The sequence below is a fragment of the Aedes albopictus genome, chromosome 2 (genome assembly GCF_035046485.1).
Source record: "Aedes albopictus strain Foshan chromosome 2, AalbF5, whole genome shotgun sequence".
In the NCBI taxonomy this organism is placed as follows: Eukaryota; Metazoa; Arthropoda; class Insecta; order Diptera; family Culicidae; genus Aedes; species Aedes albopictus.
In genome coordinates, this window is record NC_085137.1 from 333,738,605 (window position 1) to 333,762,115 (window position 23,511).

General features: G+C 40.2%; 2 protein-coding genes and 1 long non-coding RNA gene across 3 annotated transcripts in view; 1 reads left to right on the plus strand and 2 right to left on the minus strand.

The window, feature by feature from the left end:
• Window positions 1–2,649: 2,649 nt before the first annotated feature.
• Window positions 2,650–18,305, minus strand: LOC115267621 (E3 ubiquitin-protein ligase RFWD3-like). The gene is made up of 3 exons (XM_029874764.2): window positions 18,143–18,305; window positions 17,148–17,885; window positions 2,650–4,433 (listed from the first exon to the last, which is right to left on the minus strand). The coding sequence occupies exons 2-3, from the start codon at window positions 17,716–17,718 to the stop codon at window positions 2,917–2,919; spliced, it is 2,088 nt and encodes a 695-aa protein (XP_029730624.1). The 5' UTR covers window positions 17,719–17,885; window positions 18,143–18,305; the 3' UTR covers window positions 2,650–2,916.
• On the minus strand, window positions 13,383–13,687 carry LOC134287202 (uncharacterized). The gene is made up of 2 exons (XR_009997112.1): window positions 13,552–13,687; window positions 13,383–13,489 (listed from the first exon to the last, which is right to left on the minus strand). It is a non-coding gene; the product is annotated as an uncharacterized LOC134287202 (long non-coding RNA).
• A 4,245-nt stretch (window positions 18,306–22,550) lies between the features above and the next one.
• The window catches only part of LOC115254188 (cold shock domain-containing protein CG9705), an 89,509-nt gene continuing 88,548 nt past the window's right edge, over window positions 22,551–23,511 (plus strand). Inside the window, exon 1 of the mRNA XM_029874766.2 lies at window positions 22,551–23,233. Coding sequence (XP_029730626.1) covers window positions 23,067–23,233 — 167 coding nt within the window. The 5' untranslated portion in view covers window positions 22,551–23,066. The remainder of the gene's footprint in view (window positions 23,234–23,511) is intronic.

A 23,511-nucleotide genomic window follows, 5' to 3' on the forward strand; every position in this document is an offset into this window, starting at 1 on the left:
TATCATTTGATATGTAACTGTCCAGTTTTCGCGCAACTGCGTTTCCGAGTATTCGGTAAACACTTATTAAGTGAAACTGACTTCAGAAACCTGAATCTTCAGGATATTCTGTTATTCTTAACCCGCTGTGGTAAAGAGCTATAGGCTCTCTTTCGCTTTATGCGTTATTACAGTGCCCTTTTCAGGGCGCTGTTTGAACCCATTGTGGTACGCTTGTGCGTTAGTACCCTCTTCCAGGGTATTTTTCCTATTTCCCTACCTGTCCCTATCCCCATCCAAATCCTTTTTCCTTCCTCTTATTATTAGATGATGAAATAGGCTGTTATTTTGGCGATGGCACAAATGTCCCAAATGGAGGATAACGTGCCTCTGGAGCCGGCCTTCTGATACCTCCTGGATTAATCTACGACTTATTGTCGGCGCTAAATAGATTACATTATATGAAACAATGACATTTTTACATGAAACACTATTAATAATGGCAAATGTCTTGGATGTAAACAAACATGCTAACAAGGAGCAGGTTAGATCAGGAAGGATAAAAATGTCGTTATGTTCCCAATGGATCACTGATGATCCACATGTTTGTTCATAAAATTAGTGTTTTATCGTCAACTTGTTCATGAAACGGTATTTTATTGTGCTAATATACATACTGTAGGGCATGCTAGTATTTTTTTCCGTTGAAAATAATGTTTATGTTTCGGAATATTGAATATTCAAATATTGTTTGAATTAATATAGAAAAAATACCGACTTTCGCTAAATCATTTAGCTCTCGAACAAAAACGAGCAGAGAAATTTTGACCAAACTTGGCATAATAGTTCATTAAACGTATATAAACATCTGACGAAAAAATGGAAATGATCTAACTTTTCCTCTATTTGTATGAACAGTGCAAAGTAGTGGATCACCTGTGCTACCATGGGAAAGAGAGGGTTAAATTTGATAATTTTATGACAAATAATGCGGAATATTATTCGGTTGGTCGATTCTACGATAAATAAGCATTCATTTGACGTATTCACTTATTGCGTGTGAAGCAATGCATGAGCTGTATGGGTGCACCGAAAATGGGCTTTCTCTGGGGGGAAATAGGTGAAATCACAGTGAATTTTCAATTGCTTATTTTCGATGGCGAAAACGCTTTTTTTCACTGCTTTTAATGCTTATGTTATCAGATTATATTACGGAAAACTGTTTAACATCTTTTTCGGGACAATATTTGCCCAAAAAGTACGTCATTTCAATGAATTTCAAAATAGTTCAAATTAAGATTACATTTTGACTAGTTCAAATTTTGATTTCTCACCCTAATAGGAATACTTGAAACCAATTAATATTTGATGTTGGAACTGGAATACAATTTAAAGTTCGATCTGGATTTTACCCAAGGTTAAGTTTACTACACCAAAAATGAGTAGTTTTCAGCCAAATTCAGATAAAATAACATTTTTTCAACTTTGATCAAATTTTCTCACTAATTCCATCATTTTTAGAGATAATATGTACATTTTGCAGAATTTCAGGATTTTACTTAAAGTTGCCACATGACTCGAACTCTTGCCCCACAATTCCAACTTCTGCCCCACTATGTGTGAAATATGATTTCCAAATCTTTTTTGCAAAAAGTTATACATGCTTCAAAACATACCTAGTTACGCCCCAAAATAAAAGACCGAATTCGATTTCATTACAATTCCAATCCATGCGTTGGAAGAACCATCGCATTACAAGAACCCTAGAAAATGGGTATGTCGGCCGTGAATCCAGCACGAATATGATGACAGGTTCGAGTCTCGGTCAGTCCAAGTACTTTTCTAAAAAATACGCGATACGAGCCCGAAACCGGTCTACCTAAAGAGGTAAATTTAGGGTTCTTTTTTAATTAGTAAGAACTATATAAGCGTTGTGTTTCATCTTGTATCGCGTATTTTATTACATCGTGAATTACATTAGCACAATCACCAAATTGTTTGCAAGAACTTTTGTAATATTTTTTTATATTTTCTTGGACATGCAGTGCATTCGTGTCTGCCAAACGATATACTAGTGCAAAAAGATCATTGGCAGACAAAGACTCAGTTAAAAATGTGGAAGTGTTAGGACGTTACTCCAAGGAGAAAAAGGTATGCGATATACGATGGCATTAACCTCTGACCTACCATATTTCTGACTACCATTGATTTTATTTGCTTTATTGTTTTAATTCAGCTTATATACCTATAACAACTTATGAATTTAGATATTTCAGACAACAAAAAGCACCAGAGTTTTTATTCTTTTGGAATTTTGAAACCATTCAAAATTAAAAAGGAAAATTTTTGAAGCTTTATAAACTTTGAGAAGCATGTTCGTCGTTCTGTAACGTGAAATTGCGTCCAACATTTTCGTTCAGAAACTTTGATTCAATGAAAATAAAGACTTAAGCCTAAGTTATGATTAAGGTAAGTCGGAAGTCTTTTTAGATATTTCAAATTATATAGAAGCTCGAAGACATCAACGCAAATTTTGATAAATATTAGAGTTCAATTAATTTGTAATAAGAAAAGTAGCTCAAATTCTCAAACATATTTTATTTACAAAATCGTATATTTTATTACGAAATTTTCTATTAATGCTGTCATCTAATAAAATTTTGAACGATATTCGTATTAATGGCTTTTATTTGTACGAATGCAATTTAGCATAAAAAATCACTCAACTAACCTAGCAACAGTGGTCATTATGGATTTGGTAATTTTCATTTTTGTGAAGACTATCTGTATAATAATACGCGGACAATCACAAGCGAACAAAAACTGGAAAACGCTTCGAAAGTTCACCGTTTCACGCACCGCATTTTTATAAAACTCAACAACACAATGTCGCGCATTTTCTTGTACTTACTCTTGTTGTCCCTCCGCCGATCGGCACTACTCGGAATAGGCCCTATACACGCGGCACTTGCTGTCAGACAGTGCTGCCAGGAAAGTCTGGTTCGCTTCGTAGATTGGGCAGAGATCCCAGAGGACTTCGGACACCGGAAGACTCTGCACACGTTCGTTGCCCTTGCTGGCGCTCCAGGTTGCCAGTTGGCGATCGTCCTGCAGGTAGGCCGCTACCAGAGTATTGTTCTTGTCCAAGCTTATCTGGGCACTGCGGACCATGTTGGGCTCAACCGAAGAACCCGCGATGGTGTGAATGATATGCAGCGCGCATATCGAGTCCAGCTTAACGAGGCTTGCCAGAATGTAACGAGCTCTCGCATGGCGGCTGCTTGGGCGAGTGGTAATCATAATGTAGCCAGTCTTTTCGCAATAGTTCATGGCAGTAAATGGACCGTCCACGTTCAGTCGGGTAGACTCGACCCTTTGAGCAGCAGTGTATTCGAAGAACCAGCAGGAAGTCAGCTTACATACGAGGAAGCCGCCGAAGGGAATCGAACTGCTGGACGAAACAGGGCAAATATTGATAATGGGCGAGCAGTCGCCTTCAGTCCGGAACTCCTCTACGAACTGACTGCTGTTCCGAATGTCGTATACGTAAACAGCACCAGATTGAGTTCCCAAATACAGAAACTTACTCCTTTCCGAGTCAAAGGCACAGGACCACACATTCGCATCTGACGGCGTAAAGGTCACAACCGAGCGACTATTAAACGAAAATAATTTTACGCAACGCTCGCTAGTAGCGGCCGTAAACAGATCATCCTCCACGTCGATGGTGATGTCCCGGATCATCTTCCCGGATATGTGAAGCACCGACGAATGCTGGAATGTTGGTATGTCTACGAACTTAATCGAATAGCCGGGGAAGAGATTCTGAGTGGATTTTTGCGAGATCAACAGATGGTGTCGTTTACTTCCGTAGGCCATTACCCTACAGCCCGGTTCTCGACACAGATCGATCGTTTTGTCCAGGGCAATTTTGTAGTTGCGCATCGCTTTGGAAACACTAGCAACCTCTCCCAGCAGGGAAGCGTTCGTCCGTAGTTCTCCCCGCTGTTCGTAGTCCTTCAACTTCAACCGCATCTCGTTGGCCAAGGTCCTCTGCAGTTCCAGCTCCATACTGGCCACTTGCAGCTCCACAGCCAACTTGCTCACCTTCATCTTCTCCTCTTCCACCTGGTGGCGTAGCCTCATTTCCTCGGAGTTGTCGATGGCTTTCACCGCTTTGGCGTACAAATGTCGGATATCCCGCAAATGAGCCTTCGTCTTACAGGTGGCACACGAACGGCTCTGCACCGGATTGTCCTGCAACCAGCGTTTGATGCACATGTACCCGAACAGGTGGCCACATTTGAGCGATACCAGTCGATGTTCCCCGGTCAGGGTCCAGCTGTCAAGGCAAATCGAACAGATCGTTCCATCGTCATCGTCGTCGTACTGCGGATCGGCACTTGCCGGCGGTGCAGGGGGTTTCTGAGGAGTCAACGTTCGACGACGTTTACCTGTAAAGGGAGATAAAAAGTTGATAGTCTTTAAAAAAAGCATGTAGTGAAGTTTGAATACCAAATCTAAAACATGGTAAATGATCATTATGTCGACAGATATAATGAAACGCAGTGATCCATTTGCCATAAAGTTGTTACCAGCTACATACTGTAGTATCACTACATCAGAAAACTTCAAATTCTGACCCAAGTAACCATAATAGTTATTTATGCAATGAGTTGCAAAAAGATGATTTTTTCAGCACGAGTTGTACTACGAGTGCTGAAAAAATCGAGTTTTGCAACGAGTCGCATACAAAATTTTATGCAATGTTTTTTTCATAATGCAACCCATTTGAGTTGCATAATGTTCATAATGCAACCCAAATGAGTTGCATTATGAACATTATGCAACTATTTTTCATTATGCAACTCATTTCAGTTGCATAATGAGCCTGTACGGAAAAGTAGGTCATTATTATACTGAAATGAGTCAGATAAAACTGAAATTATAATACTGAATTGCATAAAATACTTATTTCACCTTGCGTGTCGATATATTGCCAATAAGGGGCTGATATGCTCTTTATTGGCCGTACCATAGTTCTGTATGCCAAAAAAAAGCGAAAAATCGTGCTAATGGTTACTTGAGGTTGTTTACAGAACTGTTTGTCATAGCTTGGGCTGCTTGCAGTTCAAAAGGAATTTCCCAGCCTATCTTGATGCATGGGAAATTCCTTGCCTGAATCGCTCAAGAAACTGATTTTCTTCGGTCGCAGTACGGAGTTGCGAAGAAACAATAATTCAAATGGAAGTCATTGTAAAAACTTTCTGCCAGGCCCAGGAATCGGTAAAGAAGTTTCTTGAGCGATTTCTCTTGAACACGAAACAGTGCTTTACACTTCCAGCTACTCCAATCACTACTGCAAAGCAAAACGGGCATATGCTAACAATCAAACCTACCTGGAAAATGCAATCCAAGCTCAGGGTTGAACATTACATCATTTTTCAATAAAAATGTATACTATGCAACTGAACTATTTTATTTATTATAACCATGAGAAAGGGTCTGCTACGTTTGGAATAAGAACGTTTGGCATAAGGATATTTGGCATTCTGGTCGTTTGGCATAATGGACGTTTGGTATAAACTGATTATCAGTGAATAATGAACATACTCAGAGGTCAAAAACGAAGAATGATTTAATAAAGGATAATACACTAAAATGCATTAATTTCTCGCGAAACAATAAACAGACAAGAATGATTTTAAGGAAAGAACCATTATCGGAATCCAAATTGCTTGCCCCGATAATAAACAGCCTACGTACAAAAGAAAACTAATTTTCTTTCCGAAAAATGTCGAATTTATGAAAGCAAAAACTGTTTTGCGTTTCGATAATAGCAGTTCTAATAACAACATTATTAACAAGAGTGAGCGGACCTGGTGTGATGGTTAGAACACTAGACTATTATGCCGAGGACTTGGGATCAAATCCCACTTCCGAAAAACTCACAAAATGTCCTTCGGAAGGGAAGTGAAGTGTGGATCCCGAGATGAACTGGTCGGCGTTAAGTCAGAGGGGACCAAGTAACAAAATTGACGAAAACTGGATTTTTAAGGCATTTGATTAAGAATTACTTTAGCTACTTGGAACATTCACCCGATTTTCTTAATGTTACAATTAACGATAGTTATAGCACAATTTTCTTTTGATTGAACTGCGAAAATCGATAATAGTGTGCAGTCAGAGTGGACCAAATGCTTGATGTCAAGAGAATTGAAAAAATATGTATTGGTTAAAATCCAATAATCAAACTAGTTTATCATCAAAATATAATACGTATCCAAATCGTATGACTCCCTAACGCATTTTCTGATGATTATTGATCAAGAAAGCACGTGAAAATCCATTTTTATTATGGTCAGTATCGTATTTTACAGATCACCGTGTTGAAGCAAATAGTGGCAATTCGCGTGCAGTGGACCATGTGTCTCTAACAAAAAAAGTTGAAATTACCTTATTCTTCGTAATCCTTTCCAAATCAAAATATGTTTGTTTAGTAGCTGTGGGGCATCGTGTAAAAATGTACCAATACCCGTTTTATGAAGAAATTGATTTTACCAGTTATTTAAGATTTGTGTACTTGGTTCACTCTGTCTGAACGAATTTTTGAAAAAGGCCAGTCTTCTGAATAAATTATTATGAACTGTGTAACTACAATATTCCAAAAACGTACCGAACTATGAAAATACGTTCAAAGTTGTTAACTATTGAATGTTCAAATTAAGAATTCTTAAATAGCTCATTAATTGACTACCTTTCATGTGATATTGAACTGTTGTACTTGGTCCACTCTGACTGAACATAAAAATTGAAAATGGTAATCAACAGTGTAATAACAGAAATATCAAATTTCAAACTTTCTGCTCACAATATACATCTATCCTATTAACTGTTATCCTACTTGTGCATTATTTTTTCATCAAATATGTACAAACTTGAGTGTGAACTGTAGTTGGTTGTAGATTTTCCAAAAAACGTTCAGTCAGAGTGGACTAAGTACAATCAATTTCTAAGCAATTTCTCGGTTTCAAGCTTTTTTTCACGTTTTTTTGCGATCAATACAGAGCGATGCTTTGATGAATAGTTATTAAGATTTATGGCAAAAATTCAAAAACATTTGTTGAAAAACTCAAAACTTATAGAGTTGCAAACCTAAAAGTCGTTTTTCTAGAAATTAGGTAAAAGACACATGGTCCTCTCTGACTTAACGCCGACCAACTAGCCTTAGGCTAAAAATATCGGTAATACAGATAAAAAAACATTAATAACAAACGTTAAATCACCGTAAAATATCAACAACCAATAAATATAAACGTCCCTTAAGCCAAACGTACCAGACCAATGAGAATACGACTATGATGAGATAGTATTTAACGATACTATCGATATCGGTTTGGGAGAATAGTTCGATATCGGATTTGTCTTATCGATATCGGATTTGATATCAGATATTTTAAAATTATCTTTATTAAAGGGACTTTCAGCCCGTGGCTGGTGCATCTCTAACCCTATAACGTAATAAAACGCAAATTTACTAGTTTTTGCCTTTCTCGTACACCAAGGTGTACCGAAAGGCTATATGTTTACTCCAAAAATGAAATCTTGATAGAACCCCCGGAGGGCCAAGTCTTATATACCAATCGATTCAGTTCGACGAGTTGAGATGATGTCTGTGTGTGTGTATGTGTGTGTGTGTATGTGTGTGTGTGTATGTATGTATGTGTGTGTGCGTGTGTATGTGTGTATGTGTACAAAAATGTCACCTCACTTTTGGATAGTAAATATCATCCGATTTCAATGCTTTAGGTTTCAATCGACGCGGAATATTGTCCCATTGTTTCCTATTGAAAATGGTTTGAATCGGTCCAGCCGTTCCGGAGTTATACCCATTTAGGTGCTCCGGACCGGTACCCCAGGAAAGGACCAGATATGAAATTGCAACAAACCCATGCATGCGACACATCAAACCACGGCATTTTCGTTCATCTGATGAACGGTAAGCAGGAAAATAGTCGCAGACTATATCTGAACCGGTAGTGTTCCAGAACCGGTTCCGGGTGTCCCGCTGGAAGTTGCCAAATATAAAAGTGAAACAAACCCATGTATGCGACACATCAAATCACCGCTTTTTCAGTAACCTGATGATTGGTAAACAAGAAAATAGTCTCTGATATCTGATCTGGTAGTGTTCCGGAACCGGTTCCGGGTATCCCGCCGGGAGTGGCCAAATATAAAAGTGAATCAAACCCATGCATGCGACACATCAAATCGCAGCTTTTTCTATAACCTGATTAACGGTAAATAGGAAAATAGTCGTGCACTATATCTGACCGGTAGTGTTACGGAACCGGTTTCGGATCATATCTGAACTGATAGCATCCCGGAACCGGTTCCTGATGTCCCACCGGAAGTGGCCTAATTCATACATGCGACAAATCAAATCGCAGCCTTTTCGATAACTTGTACGATCAGCAAGAAAATAAGCTAAGCGCACATTAGAAACTACGGATAGTGTTCCGGAATCGCTTCGAGGTGTCTCGCTGAAAGTGGCCGAATGCAAAAACAAACCACAAAAATATTTGCGACACATCAAATGGCATTTAAGGTATCCTGATGAACGGTTACAAAGAAAAAAATATCCCAGACCATGCTTGGGAGAACTAGTAGTGTCCCGGAATCGGTTCCCGGTGTCCCTCCGGATGTGGTCAAATGTAGAAGGGAACCGAACTCCATGCATGCGCTTCATCAAATCGCGGTTTTTTCGATATGCTGATGAACGGTTATTAAGAAAATCAGCTGAGATTACGTTCCACAACCGGTTTCAGGTGTCCCGCCGGAATTGGTCAAATGTAAAAATGTGTGTCCCACTGGAAATGGGCATATATAAAAGTGGATCAAACCCATGCTTGCGGTATCAAATCGCTTTTTTGTCAGTAACCTGATGCGTGGATAATAAGAAAATAGGCACAGTCCACAGATGTTACCACCGGTAGTGTTTTTAAATCCGGGTAACCTGATTAACAGTTTTCATAAACTAGTGAACATAAGGTAGTGTTCCGGAATCAATACAAAATAGACTGAGACTACATAAGAGGCTACCGGTGGTGTTGCAGAAGCAGCGTTGGGTGCTTCAGCGGAATTACGAAAGTGAACTAAATCAATGCAAGCGATGGATATGTGTAAGAGAACCAAAAACCTAAAAAAAACTAAAGCGATCTCATTAAATCACACAATTTTAGATTCCTGAGACGTAAATTTACAGTAGGATGGGTCAACGGGAAAAATTAAAATTTAAGCGCATCAGCCCCGAACATTTCTTGAAATCTTTATTTGCGTCTAAAAGTACTGCGCAAAATTTTGATGCGACTGGAGATCGAGCTCTGTAATGTGGTTTATATTTGAATGTGATATAACATTGGCAATTCAACTTACTACATAACGAATTTTACATGGATCTTGTAGCCAATGATAACAAAATATAGCATAAAGTGTGCAGATTAAACTTTGTCAAAATGATCTGTGAAAAAGTTAAATCCTGACTAGTAATTGTCAGCTTGGTATGAATCAGCCTCCAGTGAAGATTATCAAGCAGTCGACTAAAAGGTCTGATACTTTTGGCTCTGCCCATACGTTGAACATAACTTAGGAATAAGTGCCCCAATTCGATGATGGCCTTGAATTTCTAAATAAAATATTCTCATAATTCAGAAATTCGTAGGTGGTACAGTCCCAGATGGCTGTTATGAGCATTTCCTCCTTCTCGTCCGTTACCAAAGCACAGAGGTTTGGGCCCCAAATTTTGGGGCTGATCACTGACTCTAAGGCAGGATTTATTGCGTCGACGGAAAGATTATTAGTACATATTCAACGAGAAAGGCACTATCACCACTAAGTGGATTAATCTGGGTTTTTATGTTTGTTTTGCACAAATGCTCTATCTTTACACTATTTCACAAAGTGAAACAAAGGACCAACATTTTTCATACATAATACGGTGCTGATTTTAAAATCAGATTCCAAATGTATCTTGAACGTTTTTTTTTTGAAAAACGAGTTTTACACTAATAGGAAATAACCCAACCAACATTTATTGTGAATGTAAACGTCAACAAAGCGATCTCAATACAGCTTGATGCTGAGTTACTGTGTTGTACATATGGACGAAAGTTTCTATGCAATCCCTATACCAATGAAGTATATGCTGTGCGAAGCAGCTTCTATGCCACCAAGTTATAGCTCTTTTTTCGGCTCCTATGTAACCACTAACTGAATAACATCTTGAGAAGTCGCTTTTTCAGTCTTTTCACAGTTGTTAGATAATAGTTATACGGCATCCCCAAATTAATCGATTAAAGATAATTAGGTTATGGATACCGTGACGCAATACATGTGTAACTGGAATTATCGCTTTTAAAATTGAATAATAAAAGTACTTGCCGCTATTTGGAATCGAACTCAGGCATCACTGGTCCCGATGATGCCCTCGCTGCCACACTGCTATATATAAATAGCATAGAAAATGACCCGTTTTGTTTTACTCTAGACAAGGCTTCATAATTGTGCCACAAGTAACCTTACTCAACTTCATCTTGCTGTAAAAGCATGTGAAGCTGTATAAAAGCAGCTGTTTTATTGACTGGGAATCTTATTCGATTTTCACATCTTCCGACAAATCTTTCGGAGTTGGATTGAAGTGCAATAAAAACATCCCTAATAATTTCACAGCACAGAGATGAATAGCTGTAAAGTATTTGTGAAGCAGCTATATATCCCGCTTAATGTTTGTTTTGACAATAAAGTTTACATCCGACAAGTCGTGTTGGTATACCCACAGTTTCTTTATTACAGCTTCTAGCTGAAATGGTATCGCATAACGGCCTTCAATGCGCTGCTGGTTTGTGGATTTGTCACCATTTCGAATTGTACTGTATAGTAGCAACTGTTTTGTTAGTGGATATTGTGAGATATAAGATGTACTGAATAAAGCTGTGATAAAGAGAATGATCACAGCAGGCGATATAGCGCATTTGAATGTGATGCGAACTGTCAAGCAGACAATGTCAGCATCCCCGCTTGCGTAGCAACAACTCCAGGCGTCACCCAACCGTGTTCACTCTTGCCACTTGCGAACCAACGTCAGCCTGGGTAAGTTGTGTGTGCTGCACGTGAGGGGTGATTCCTTCCCAGAGAAATCCTAAACTCCACATTGGCGAATTCCTGCCAGTTTTTCGTTTAATCGCGAAAAAAAAATCGAACCAATTTATTATTTTGCTGGGAGGAATCACTCTTCAATTTGCATGCGAAAGTGAAAAAAAAAAAGTGAAAAATGTGGTGTGATATTCATCGTGGGCTCCGGGTGGTGCATGCTTCCGGATGATTTTTTGTGCTTGGACCAAGCACAAGGAAGAAATAAAACACGAGCAAAATAAACCAGCAGCAGTAACTGGTAAGGAAAAGCTATAGTGATTCTGTTATGTTGTGCTTACAACGTGTTGTTTGCCGTGGGGGAAAACCTCCGGCAATGTCCGCTGCCGAAAAGCAAGGTTAGAAAGATCCTGTTGTTTTGCATCGTGCAAATGTCGGATCGAATGCTTACAGCGTGTTGTTTGCCGTGGGGGAAAACCTCAGGCAATGTCCGCTGCCGAAAAGCAAGGTTAGAAAGATCCTGTTGTTTTGCATCGTGCAAATGTCGGATCGAATGCTTACAGCGTGTTGTTTGCCGTGGGGGAAACCTCAGGCAATGTCCGCTGCCGAAAAGCAAGGTTAGAAAGATCCTGTTGTTTTGCATCGTGCAAATGTCGGATCGAATGCTTACAGCGTGTTCTTTGCCGTGGGGGGAAACCTCCGGCAATGTCCGCTGCCGAAAAGCAAGGTTAGAAAGATCCTGTTGTTTTGCATCGTGCAAATGTCGGATCGAATGCTTACAGCGTGTTGTTTGCCGTGGGGGGAAACCTCCGGCAATGTCCGCTGCCGAAAAGCAAGGTTAGAAAGATCCTGTTGTTTTGCATCGTGCAAATGTCGGATCGAATGCTTACAGCGTGTTGTTTGCCGTGGGGGAAAACCTCAGGCAATGTCCGCTGCCGAAAAGCAAGGTTAGAAAGATCCTGTTGTTTTGCATCGTGCAAATGTCGGATCGAATGCTTACAGCGTGTTGTTTGCCGTGGGGGAAACCTCCGGCAATGTCCGCTGCCGAAAAGCAAGGTTAGAAAGATCCTGTTGTTTTGCATCGTGCAAATGTCGGATCGAATGCTTACAGCGTGTTGTTTGCCGTGGGGGAAACCTCCGGCAATGTCCGCTGCCGAAAAGCAAGGTTAGAAAGATCCTGTTGTTTTGCATTGTGCAAATGTCGGATCGGAAGCTTACAGCATGTTGTTTGCCGTGGAGGAAGAATTCCGACAATGTCCGCTGACGAAAAGCTAGATTAGAAAGATCCCGTTGTTTTGCTTCGCGCAAATTTCGGATCGGAAGCTTACAGCGTGTAGCTTGCCGTGGAGGGACAGTCCCGGCAATGTCCGCTGACGAAAAACTAGGTTAGCAAGATCGCGTTGTTTTCTTTCGTGCAAATGTCGAGTCTGAAGCTTACATCGTGTTGTTTGTCGTGGCCGATAAATCTTAGCAATGTACGAAAAAAAAATATTAGAAAAATCCCGTAGTTTTGATTCGTGCAAATGTGGGATCGAATGGTTACAATATACCTATCGTTTATCAAAAGGTGTCGTCAATGTCCAAAGTCCAAATAAAGTCGTTCATGTCCCATACATTGGTGTAAAATTTCGGGGCTCATGGAGTACTAGAGCAAAAATGTATAATACCTGCAATGAACATTACCTTGCATTTCACTCCAAATTGGATATCTAGTACTCCGTTATTGTTGCTATCAGCAATCAGCAGTTTGTTTATCCAAGTGTAAACATGAAAAATGTTGGCGTATCAAAATCAAATTTCGTGGTGTGCGCCTTTTACTATCCTTCGTTTCATTTTAGGAATGCTCGAAGGATTTTAAAACTGATGGATTCGGATTAAAAACTGCCTAAATTGTCCTATCACTGATGCTTCAATTTGGAACGATGTTGAAAGGAATGGGTGCGTCTAGGCCTTCGATTTGCTGCAATCTTTCAATCGTCTTTCTTATAACGCGGTAAATCTTCAGCTGGCTGGGACTCGATACCTCGCTCCGTTTCCGGCATAATTCTCTTGCATGCAGAAACAACCAGGGAGAACGTATAGCCGAACTGACGCTAAATTGTAACCGCTGTCGTCATAACCGTTTGTGAATAAATATATATATGGCTACAACGATCTCCTATCCAGCATAAACCAGTTTTCAGTACCGTAAAGGAGTACCTTCGGTCAGAAGTCTTCATAAAATTTAACGATAATGAAAATAAAACATAATGAAGTAAAATTTATAAAAGTTTATTTTGAACTCAGACTTGATTCTTGCCCTCTTCTACCAAGTACTCAAGTATCCTTGTTCAAGTCGGCCACGGTCGGGTTGCGTTTCGCTCTAAAAAAACAAATTAGATCACAATTTAGAGCTGGTAGATATTGTTCTAATATTATATGTACCTTACAAAGTGCCATGTATGCTTTGAAAACTGCTGCTTGAGCTGCGGCAGTCTGGTGAGACAAGTCGTTTCGGTTTTCCTTTTGAACTTTGAAATTGAAGCTTGACATGTTTTCGTAAGCTACTACTTTATCGTCGGCTACTACGACGCAAAGTATATAGAATTAAGGTAGTCAGCCAAACGTCAAACTTGGGTACCGGGGACTAAATGCAGTACTAGAGTTGGTACCCAGTCCAAGCCCGAGTGCTACGACTTTATTTGGACTTTGGTCAATGTCGGCTAGCCAAAAGAAGGATTATGTTGAGCAGTTTGTTTTCTGTGGCTAGTGTTTCAATGAATGACAATGCTTTATTCTCTTTATCTATAGATAGATGTATAGATTATATATGATGTATTTTATCAGATATCTCGAATTTAAACGACGGAGAAATGGGATGAATTCGGGTAGAAGATTGAATAAAGACTCAAAGAGCAAGATTTTTTTTTCAGAATCATCAAAGCGGTAATTTTCTTAAATATTACAAATATAGAGGCTTGCATTACAAACAAAACTTCAACAAAATCACATATGATTTTTAAGCATTGCCCTCAAAACTATTTTGAGAGCAAGGACGGCTGTATCCAATGAGAGTATATTACAGGTGGGGAAGAAGAAGAGATGGCTATGTATTAGTAAGCAAAGAAAAATGTAAACACAAATAGTGACGTCACTATTTGACACGCGTTCTTATGGGAGCTCGCTTTGCTTGTAGTAGTGACATGTTTTGCACCAAACACGGATCTCACGCACACAAAGTATCTCTTCCACACCTCCATTAGACTCTCATTGGGCTGTATCGAGCGACCCCGAACAAGAAAAAAAAAAGAGATAGATAATGATGACGTCACTGTGCAAGCTACCATTGCTCGTCGGAAAACATCATTCCTACAATTAAGTACTAAAATGTTCGACCTTTTTGGAAAACAAAGTAGCAGCAGCATAGTCAGAATGGTACCTCACAATGAGAACTGTATTCGGCAGCCATGGAAGCAGCTGCAACGTATGTGACGATGTAATATAACAGTTAATTATGTTGAATGGTTGTAAGTAAATACTCCAAATTGGGTTGTTTAGTGAATAAAATATTGCTATTTTCTATAGCCTAATCGAAAGAGCTCATTTTTCTGAGTAAAACGTGATTTTATTGGATTCCAATACCTTTGTTTTGATGGTTAAATTAACAAAACAGTTTTAATTTTCGTGGATAGAATGACAGTTCAATCGATAAAGTGACAGTTCGACCCGAACAAAAAAAATTCCTCATACAAACTTTAAATGAATTTTAAAAATAGTTCCCGGACTCCAAAAATAATGAAATTTTGGATCTCGACTATTTTTTGGACGGAGAATCCGATTATGAAATAATCCTGATACCCCTAAAGAACCCAATTGAGATACGGAAATTCAATTTTATGTTAAAAATGTGTAAAACTTCTTTAGAGTAGAAGAAGGATGTGAGATATAAGATGTACTGAATAAAGCTGTGATAAAGAGAATGATCACAGCAGGCGATATAGCGCATTTGAATGTGATGCGAACTGTCAAGCAGACAATGTCAGCATCCCTGCTTGCGTAGCAACAACTCCAGGCGTCACCCAACCGTGTTCACTCTTGCCACTTGCGAACCAACGTCAGCCTGGGTAAGTTGTGTGTGCTGCACGTGAGGGGTGATTCCTTCCCAGAGAAATCCTAAACTCCACAGATATAAATCCCTAAAGACATTTCTAGAATGATTCCCTGAAGAATCATTGCAGGAACTTCTATTAAAATCACTGAAAAAATTCCTTGTTAGGATTCCAGATGAAATTCCTGGAGAACTGTACGTAAAAATTTCTGAAAAAAAAAGTTTATGGAGAATATTGAAGCGTTTCATGGAGGAATCCAAGAAGAAATGATTATACAAAATCTAGCATGAATTCCAGGAGAATTCTCAGCAAGAAGTTCTAGAAAAAATTATGCAGAAATTCCAAAATAAAACAAAAGAGCAACAGCAAGTGATATTCCTGTAGGAATACCACGAGGAAGTCCTGGAGGAATCCCACCACGAATTCCCGAAAGTTTTCCGATAGTAATTTTGGTGAAATTCCAAGAAAAATTCCGGCAGCAACCCTGAGCTAAGCTCCCAAGCTGAGAGAGAAGTTAAGGATGCCGTTCACCAGCTCAAACGCAACGAAACAGCAGATAAGGGCAGTATCACAGCTGAACTAATCGAGATGGGTCTAGAAAAGTTGGCCACCTGCCTGCACCGTCATAATAATCAAGATCTGGAAAACCGCACAGCTACGGGAGGAGTGGTAAGAATGGGTAATCTGCCCCATTCACAAGACAGGAGACCATGTGGAATATGAGTGCTTCAGAGCGATCACCATTTAGAGTGCCACCTACAAAGTCTTATCCCAGATTACCTTCCGCCGTCTGCCACCACTGACGAATGAGTTCGTAGGATGTTATCAAGCCGGCTACATCGACGGCCGATCGATAACACAGCGCAACATTTTTTTGTCTCAAGAGCAAACTTATGTGTCTCCGAAGGATTTTGGGCCGCTGAATCCGAATCCGGGCTCAGATTTGCTCTAACACGTCACAATTTTGAGCTATACCTCAATTTATAGGGCAAAATATGCGATTTTGGGCTTTTTTGACTGCAAGCCATTAAGCAAGGAAATTTTTTTTTAAGCAATCAAAAGGTTAATTAGTCCATTAACATCCAAATTAACGACTAATGCAAAATATTTCGTTTTACCTAATCAAATTTGATAGATTTAAGCATTTTATGTTAATATGAAAACTTGCATGCAACTTTTGGAGGGTGGCTTGTATGGGAAATATCGTACCTAACATAAATCGCTTAAAACTATCAAATTCGATTTGGTAAAACGAAATATTTTGCATGAGTCGTTAATTTAGATGTTATTTGACCAATTAACCTTTTGATTGCTTAAAAAAATATTTCCTTGCTTAATGGCTTGCAGTCAAAAAAGTCCAAAATCGCATATTTTGCCCTATAAATTGAGGTATAGCTACAAAATTGTGACGTGTTAGAGCAAATCTGAGCTCGGATTCGGATGCAGCGGCCCAAAATCCTTCGGAGACACATAAGTTTGCTCTTGAGACAGACAAAAAGTTAATTTTTGTTACGCTGTGTAAGGGACCAGATCTTCACCTTAGGGCAATTAAATCCTCCAGAAATGGCGTGAATACCAGGTAACAACACATAATCTGTTAATCGACAAGGCCGCAAACGACAGTATCGACCGCACAGAGAAATGGAATATTATGGACGAAAACGGCCTTTCTGGTAAGCTGACAAGAGTGATCAAAGCAAGGATGAAAGGTGTGCAAAACTGTAAAAACAAAAAACAGCATAACTTAGGCAAATCCCACTTCGCAAAACTGTGAAATAAATGTTTGAATCGCTTTACATTACTGCGACCTGCGCTTCGTAGCTTGATAACCACTGTCTTATGTAAGCAAATTGAAAAGATAAGTATCAAATTGATAACGGATAAGTATACATCAAGAATGAACGTGTTAAAGTAATGCAACACAGTACTCACGGCTTCTTGGCGTGTCGGGCAGACTTCGATTGGTAGACGGTCCCGCTTGGGGCTCCGGGCCATGGCCGCCCATCCGCATGGTATCCTCGATCAGCACTATTGGACCCTCCATCATGGCAGCCGTTACGGCAGCTCTGCTCGCCTCATCCTCTTCTCCCTGGTCATCATCGGTTTCGTGCAATATTTCAATGGTTGCCTGGGCTTCCGGTACAGGTTCCACCATCAAACTGCTGTTCAGTATCACCACAGGCGAAAGGAATCCTGGCTGCTGAATTCGAGCCAAGTCAATCTCCATATTGATGGTCGGCTGGTTGATAAACATAACTTCTGGTTCATCCCCAGCTGGGCCATCTTCTTGTACTTCTTCTACGGGAACCAAATCCGCTGAACCATACATGTCTTCATCCAGATGTTCCTCCTCCATGACCTCGTCCGCTGCTTCTCCACTTAAGGAAGCGGTACTCTCGATGCCTTCCGTATTGGTCCTCGTGACGAACCTTACTGGATCATCCTCGAACAGGTTAGATGATCCTCCGGAGGTATCCGGTTCAGCTTCTGCTGCACCTTCCATGACTATTTCCTCTAAACTGATTTGTCGAAGCACACCCACTTCGGATCGTCGTCTTTGCTAGCAAAAACCACCAGATAGTTCGTTCCCCCATCCAAGCACCAACTCATACGAGAGACGCATAAACTGTTGTCCCGTTTTCGTTGTTTACGGAATCAGCTGCTGCTGGGCTGAAGGGAAATCGAAAAACAAAAACGCGTCACTGCACTGACTGCATCCATGCACAGCTCAACGAAGCTACTAGTAATCTTCCAATGTAACCATTTATTATCCTATTTGTTTTTCCTTGACCTGATTTATAGTTCAATAACTGCCAGGCTTTCGTATAATTAATAAATTACAATTACAATTACAACGAAGCAGCAGGAAAGCAGGGCAAACCTGACGATGCACTAACTGTTCCGCTACAAATGAGAATCCTGCTTACCTTGAGGATGCGGATAATAAGGACTTTATTTGAAAACTTTGCAATATAAAACACAACGCACTTCAGCTCTCTACAGATGCACACAGAATCTTTACGCACTAGGAACGAAACAATTTCCAGTAATGCCTGAGAATTTATGCTGGCAAACGGTCGTAAACAAAGAAACTGTTGACAGCAACATATCTGCGAGCATGGATCACTGCACGAATTTCAACTGGCCTGCTTACTCTCACACGAAATTTGACGTTTGAGAGGTGTTGGCACCGCTCAAACGTCAAATTTTTCTTGAGAGTAAGCAGGCCAGCATAAATTCGTGCAGTGGACCATAGATATTTGCTCTTCGCAAAACATCAAGAGCTAAAATATGAGGGTGTAGGGTAAAGTGGATTTTTATGAGACTAAAGGAAATTAAATTTGAATATTTTTTATTATAGATAGTAGAGTAAACATAGATCCGCGGACACCGCTGACTCAAATGTTTCAAGCGTGTAAGTAGTAATTTTCAAGAGTGCGACGATTGAATATGACGTCATGAGCTCCATTGATGTTAGCCAAATCGTGACGTCATGCTCGTTTGGATACAGATTTTGACAGTTCGTTTGGATACAACGGATTCATCTCACGCGGATCTATCACAGAGAAACAGACGTCACACTCTCATTGCTTCCCATCGATCACCTTTTTAACGGTTGATTCAAAGGGAACGTTCAAAAATTACGTCCAACATTTGGGGGAGGGGGGGGGGTCTAGAAAAGTGTGACAGTACGTGTATTGGGTATAGGAAAAGTGCGTGACAGAGGGGGGAGGGGGGGTCTAGAAATCCCGAAAAACGATGGACGTAATATTTGAATCTTCCCAAACATTCAGTAGTAGGTCGATCGACCACTCGCGGCGCTGGCATCGTTTTTGCTCCTGTTTGACGTTTGCTCACTACCGCCATCTAGTGGCGGCCCGGCCAAACACAGTGCGTTTAGCATTGGGCGATTACGTTTTCGTGACGATGTTTTTTTAATGAATTTTGTTCTAAGTGTTACGTCTGTTTCTCTGTGGATCTATGTTTACTCTACTATCTATATTTTTTATTATTGATTTATTGGCCTCCTAAAGTGAGGTTAAGTTTTGTGAAATCCCATTTCGTATTTTAGTGATTGAGTCGTTCCAGATAAAATTTAATGTGGGATCGGGGTAGAAAATTTCATTTTATCGACAAATTTACCAAAAAATTAATAATTAAACTGATGGGGTACTGGTATTTCAGGCCAAACATATCTAAAGGTCCAATCTGCAGAAGAGAGGCTCTCTTTGGTTTCCCTCTCTTTCGTTAATATCTCAGCTGTTTATTTGAATTATGATTGTCTCCTTGCATAGAACGATTGTCAAAACAATCGTCTTTTGATGTGTACTGCAAAAGTAGTTGAAAAGTGTACCATTACATTGAAATAATTGAAAGAGAAAGTTGACAAAGAGAGCCTCTCAAATGCAGATAGGACCTATTGAAATGTTTGGCCTGATTTCCCTTTCAAGCTTCTAAATTTTCACGACATAACCTCTACTTTTAATCGCCATTGCTAAATTTAAACAAAATGTGTATGACTCTTGTGAATTTACTTCAAAGATAAAGGACTTTGCAAATTTGGAAATAGCCGTTCAATTTCATGGTTTCCATTCGTTCTAGCAAAATTTAAGATTTCTAACTTAAGGAAGCGTTCATTAATTACGTCACGCAAAAATCTACCATTTTCAACCCCCGCGGGTTTTATATGAAAATGAGCTGCACTATGCACATTTTCAGGGTGGAATTTCATCCTTAACCTTCCCTATGCCACACTTTTTGCACAGAGAAACAGACGTCACACTCTCATTGCTTCCCATCGATCACCTTTTTAACGGTTGATTCAAACATTCAGTAGTAGGTCGATCGACCACTCGCGGCGCTGGCATCGTTTTTGCTCCTGTTTGACGTTTGCTCACTACCGCCATCTAGTGGCGGCCCGGCCAAACACAGTGCGTTTAGCATTGGGCGATTACGTTTTCGTGACGATGTTTTTTAATGAATTTTGTTCTAAGTGTTACGTCTGTTTCTCTGTGCTTTTTGTGTGGGGCCTCTGAAATTTTAGTATAAGCTCAATTCCACGGAGGTACGGAATCCTGTATGGAATGTTGTCAATAGAACATAAATTTGGGTTGACCTGTAGTTCGGTATCGGCAGGGGTATCGGTGAACTCTTCTGAAAAAGCATCGGAAGTTCACCCGAGTATGCTAGGCAGCACACCGTGAGATGGGAACTTTTCGCACGTGTTGCTCCTACACGATAAATTTGTTAAAACCGATGAATCCGTTATCTACTGTCTCGCTGTTCAATCGAACGACGATTTCAGGAATTCTCCAATGCACGGTGACCGAGACGGTGACGTCATCAGGAAATCGCTCTCTTTATATCCTACGAAAAATTATAGAACAACAGGACCAACACCTGTCAAATTCGTCCTGTTATTTTTCAAACTCTCTGAAAAAGCGAACAAGATATATTGCAGACTACATCCCAAATTGGACTATCACACTTTTTTTGGTACGCCTAAAAAGTGTGATAAAAGAGCACATTTGCCTCGGGTCGTCTCGACGTCTTCGGTGCACTTATTCCTCCATTTACAAGGAATAAGTGCACCGAAGACCTCAACTCGATCCGACGTGGCCCTGCGCTGCAATCACACTTTGAAAGTGTGTGCACACTATTGTGTCAGTCCAATTTGGGGTGCAGTCAGCAATATAGAATTTTGCCGTGAAGTGGTCTATAGGGCACTGCATGAAATTCTCCCCTTCTCTTTCACTCTTACAGAAATTTTGTAAACAACAAGGCCAAGAAACGTCAAAATCCCATACAAAATCAAAACAGTGCAGTGCCCTATAACGGTTCCAATTTCAGGCCAACCATGTCTAAAGGTCCTATCTGCAGAAGAGAGACTCTCTTTGGTTTTCCTCTCTTCCGTTAATATCTCAGCTGTCCATTTGAATTATGATTATCTCCTTGCATAGAACGATGGTCAAATCAATCGTCTTTTAATTTGTACTGCAAAAGTAGTTGAAAAGTGTACCATTACATTGCAATAATTGAAAGAGAAAGTGAATAAAAAGAGCCTCTCAAATGCAGATAGGACCTATTGAAATGTTCGGCCTGATTTGTCTGTCGTGTTCAGTTAGCAAATTCCCGCAAAATAAATTTTATTGAACTCAATTTGCTCGTTTTACCCAGTTGCCGCGTACCATGGCATCGAAACTTTTGCTCTTCGAAAACATCGAATCTGTGGCGATTTGGGTTTATGCGATGAAAAGCATACAACCATACTCCAGGGTTGCCAGAATCTAGATAAGAAAAATTTCACAAAAAGTTAGCTAGTCCCTTTTACGAGCCGTTTTTATATAATATATGAAATATTAACAGGAGATGGCGCCCTAGCCCGTGAGAATCAATATCGCCATCAACATTATTGTCATTTCGTAACACGACTCATTCCAAGATCTATTCCGCCTCTCTAATTAAAAAGTACTCATTTTTAGTTAACATCCATGCCGCACAGAGAATGTGTTGCATACGCACATTTTCTGAAATGCTCGTACTCTCACATTCTTGCAAAATATCAATATTTTTTGGTATTTGAAGGTGGTTTATAAAACCCAGTGAGATTGTCATATCGAAATTATTGCAAAATACATGCTCATGTGAGTGCACGAGCTGATTTAAAAAATGTATGCTGTACACCATGGCTCTTTTTTGCGGAGTCACTTTTTGTATAGGGTTCTTATGCCACCAGAGAAAAAAGTGATCGTTTGCTTCCGTCAAATTTGCCTATTGGAATTCCTTTATTTGATTTTTCCGTAAATGTTAAGGCCGCACGGGACGACGTGTAATATTTCCTATCTTCCCTCTCTTTCTAACAATTTGCCTCGCGATTTTGGAAAAGCAAATATCAATTTCCATTGCACTGACGTAGCTGAAACTTTAGTCGATTGTGCGCCACAAGTGAGCAAATGAATGATCAAATTTCTAGTCAATAATATGAAGTAGAAGTTGAGATTTGCATCTTACTAAAAACAGAGCAATGGCTGACGATTCAACCACCGTCCCGTCCGGCCTTAAAACAAAGGATGAATCATCCTGAAACACCGTTATGCTGAGCCCAGCTTCTGGAGATCAAACCTGTCACGATCGTATGTTGGTTACCCAGATTTGTATCAGGGTTTTGATTTCATAATTTTTCTGATGATTGTCAACATCATTATGAAAAACTAATGTCAAAAGTACTGGCATCCCTTCCGATGAGCTTCTTCATCTCCGTCCCCGAACCGAACTCCGAGTCCGAGTCCGACCCGAAAAGCTTTCACGCAAGAGAAAAACTCGCTTTCGTCAGTCTTCGCTGAACTTCGGTCCGGAACGGTTTCTTGTGATTTCGCGTACGACGAACCAGATACGGGGTTTCCAAACAACAAACAGGTATCTATTGTTTTTCGTATTTCAAAAACCGGCTTTCGGCTTTATTATTCAAATAGTGCACGGCGCGTATTACGTTCAGGAGTGTGTGTTATTCGGCATTAGCACTCTATTGTGCAATTGCTACAAATTCGTCGGCTTCTCCAGCGCCCGACAAATCCAAAGGGAAGAATTTGTGGATAAGGAAGAAGCCATTCAACGAAAAGGAAAGAAAAATCAAAGTGACGCTCTCTGGGAATGTTCCGTTCCGATTGCTAGTGTGAATATCCTAAGGGAAGTTTGTTATTCGATCCGTGAAAGTAGCCCAGTGGTGGCCGAGTGTTTTATTGCAGTTTGCTAATTTGGATCGGTGGAATTAGTGTTTCGGTGCGAAGTATCCAATTCACACATTCAGAAACCGCATTGTTCAAGACGTGAGGGAGGAGGTTCCAGAGGAAAATGTCCAACAACATCCAAATCACGACCGACGATAAGCCATCATCGGTGGTGGTGGGCATGCCGGCGACCACGCCGACCAAACCACCGATGACCGGCATTCCGACGAGTCCGTCCCATCTGCAGCTTCCATCGCCGATAATTACGCGCCGAACCAGAACCGCTTCCACGTGAGTTATTTTGCGCTTTGCTTTTATTTACCCTACACAACATCTAGGTATATCTATCCGCGGGGTGAAGTACAGAACAAGCAAGGTCGACGGAACAGACGTTATAGTTTTCTGCGTGCTCGGTTTGATTCCGGTATGCTCGGGGCTCGGTTCTTCCATATGAATCATTTATTATCCGAGGGATGATGGCGAAAATTGCCATGTTAGTAGGTAGTAATGATTCCAATGCATTGCTACAATGTAACGAAGGTGGGAAGCACACAAAAATTCTGCAATCT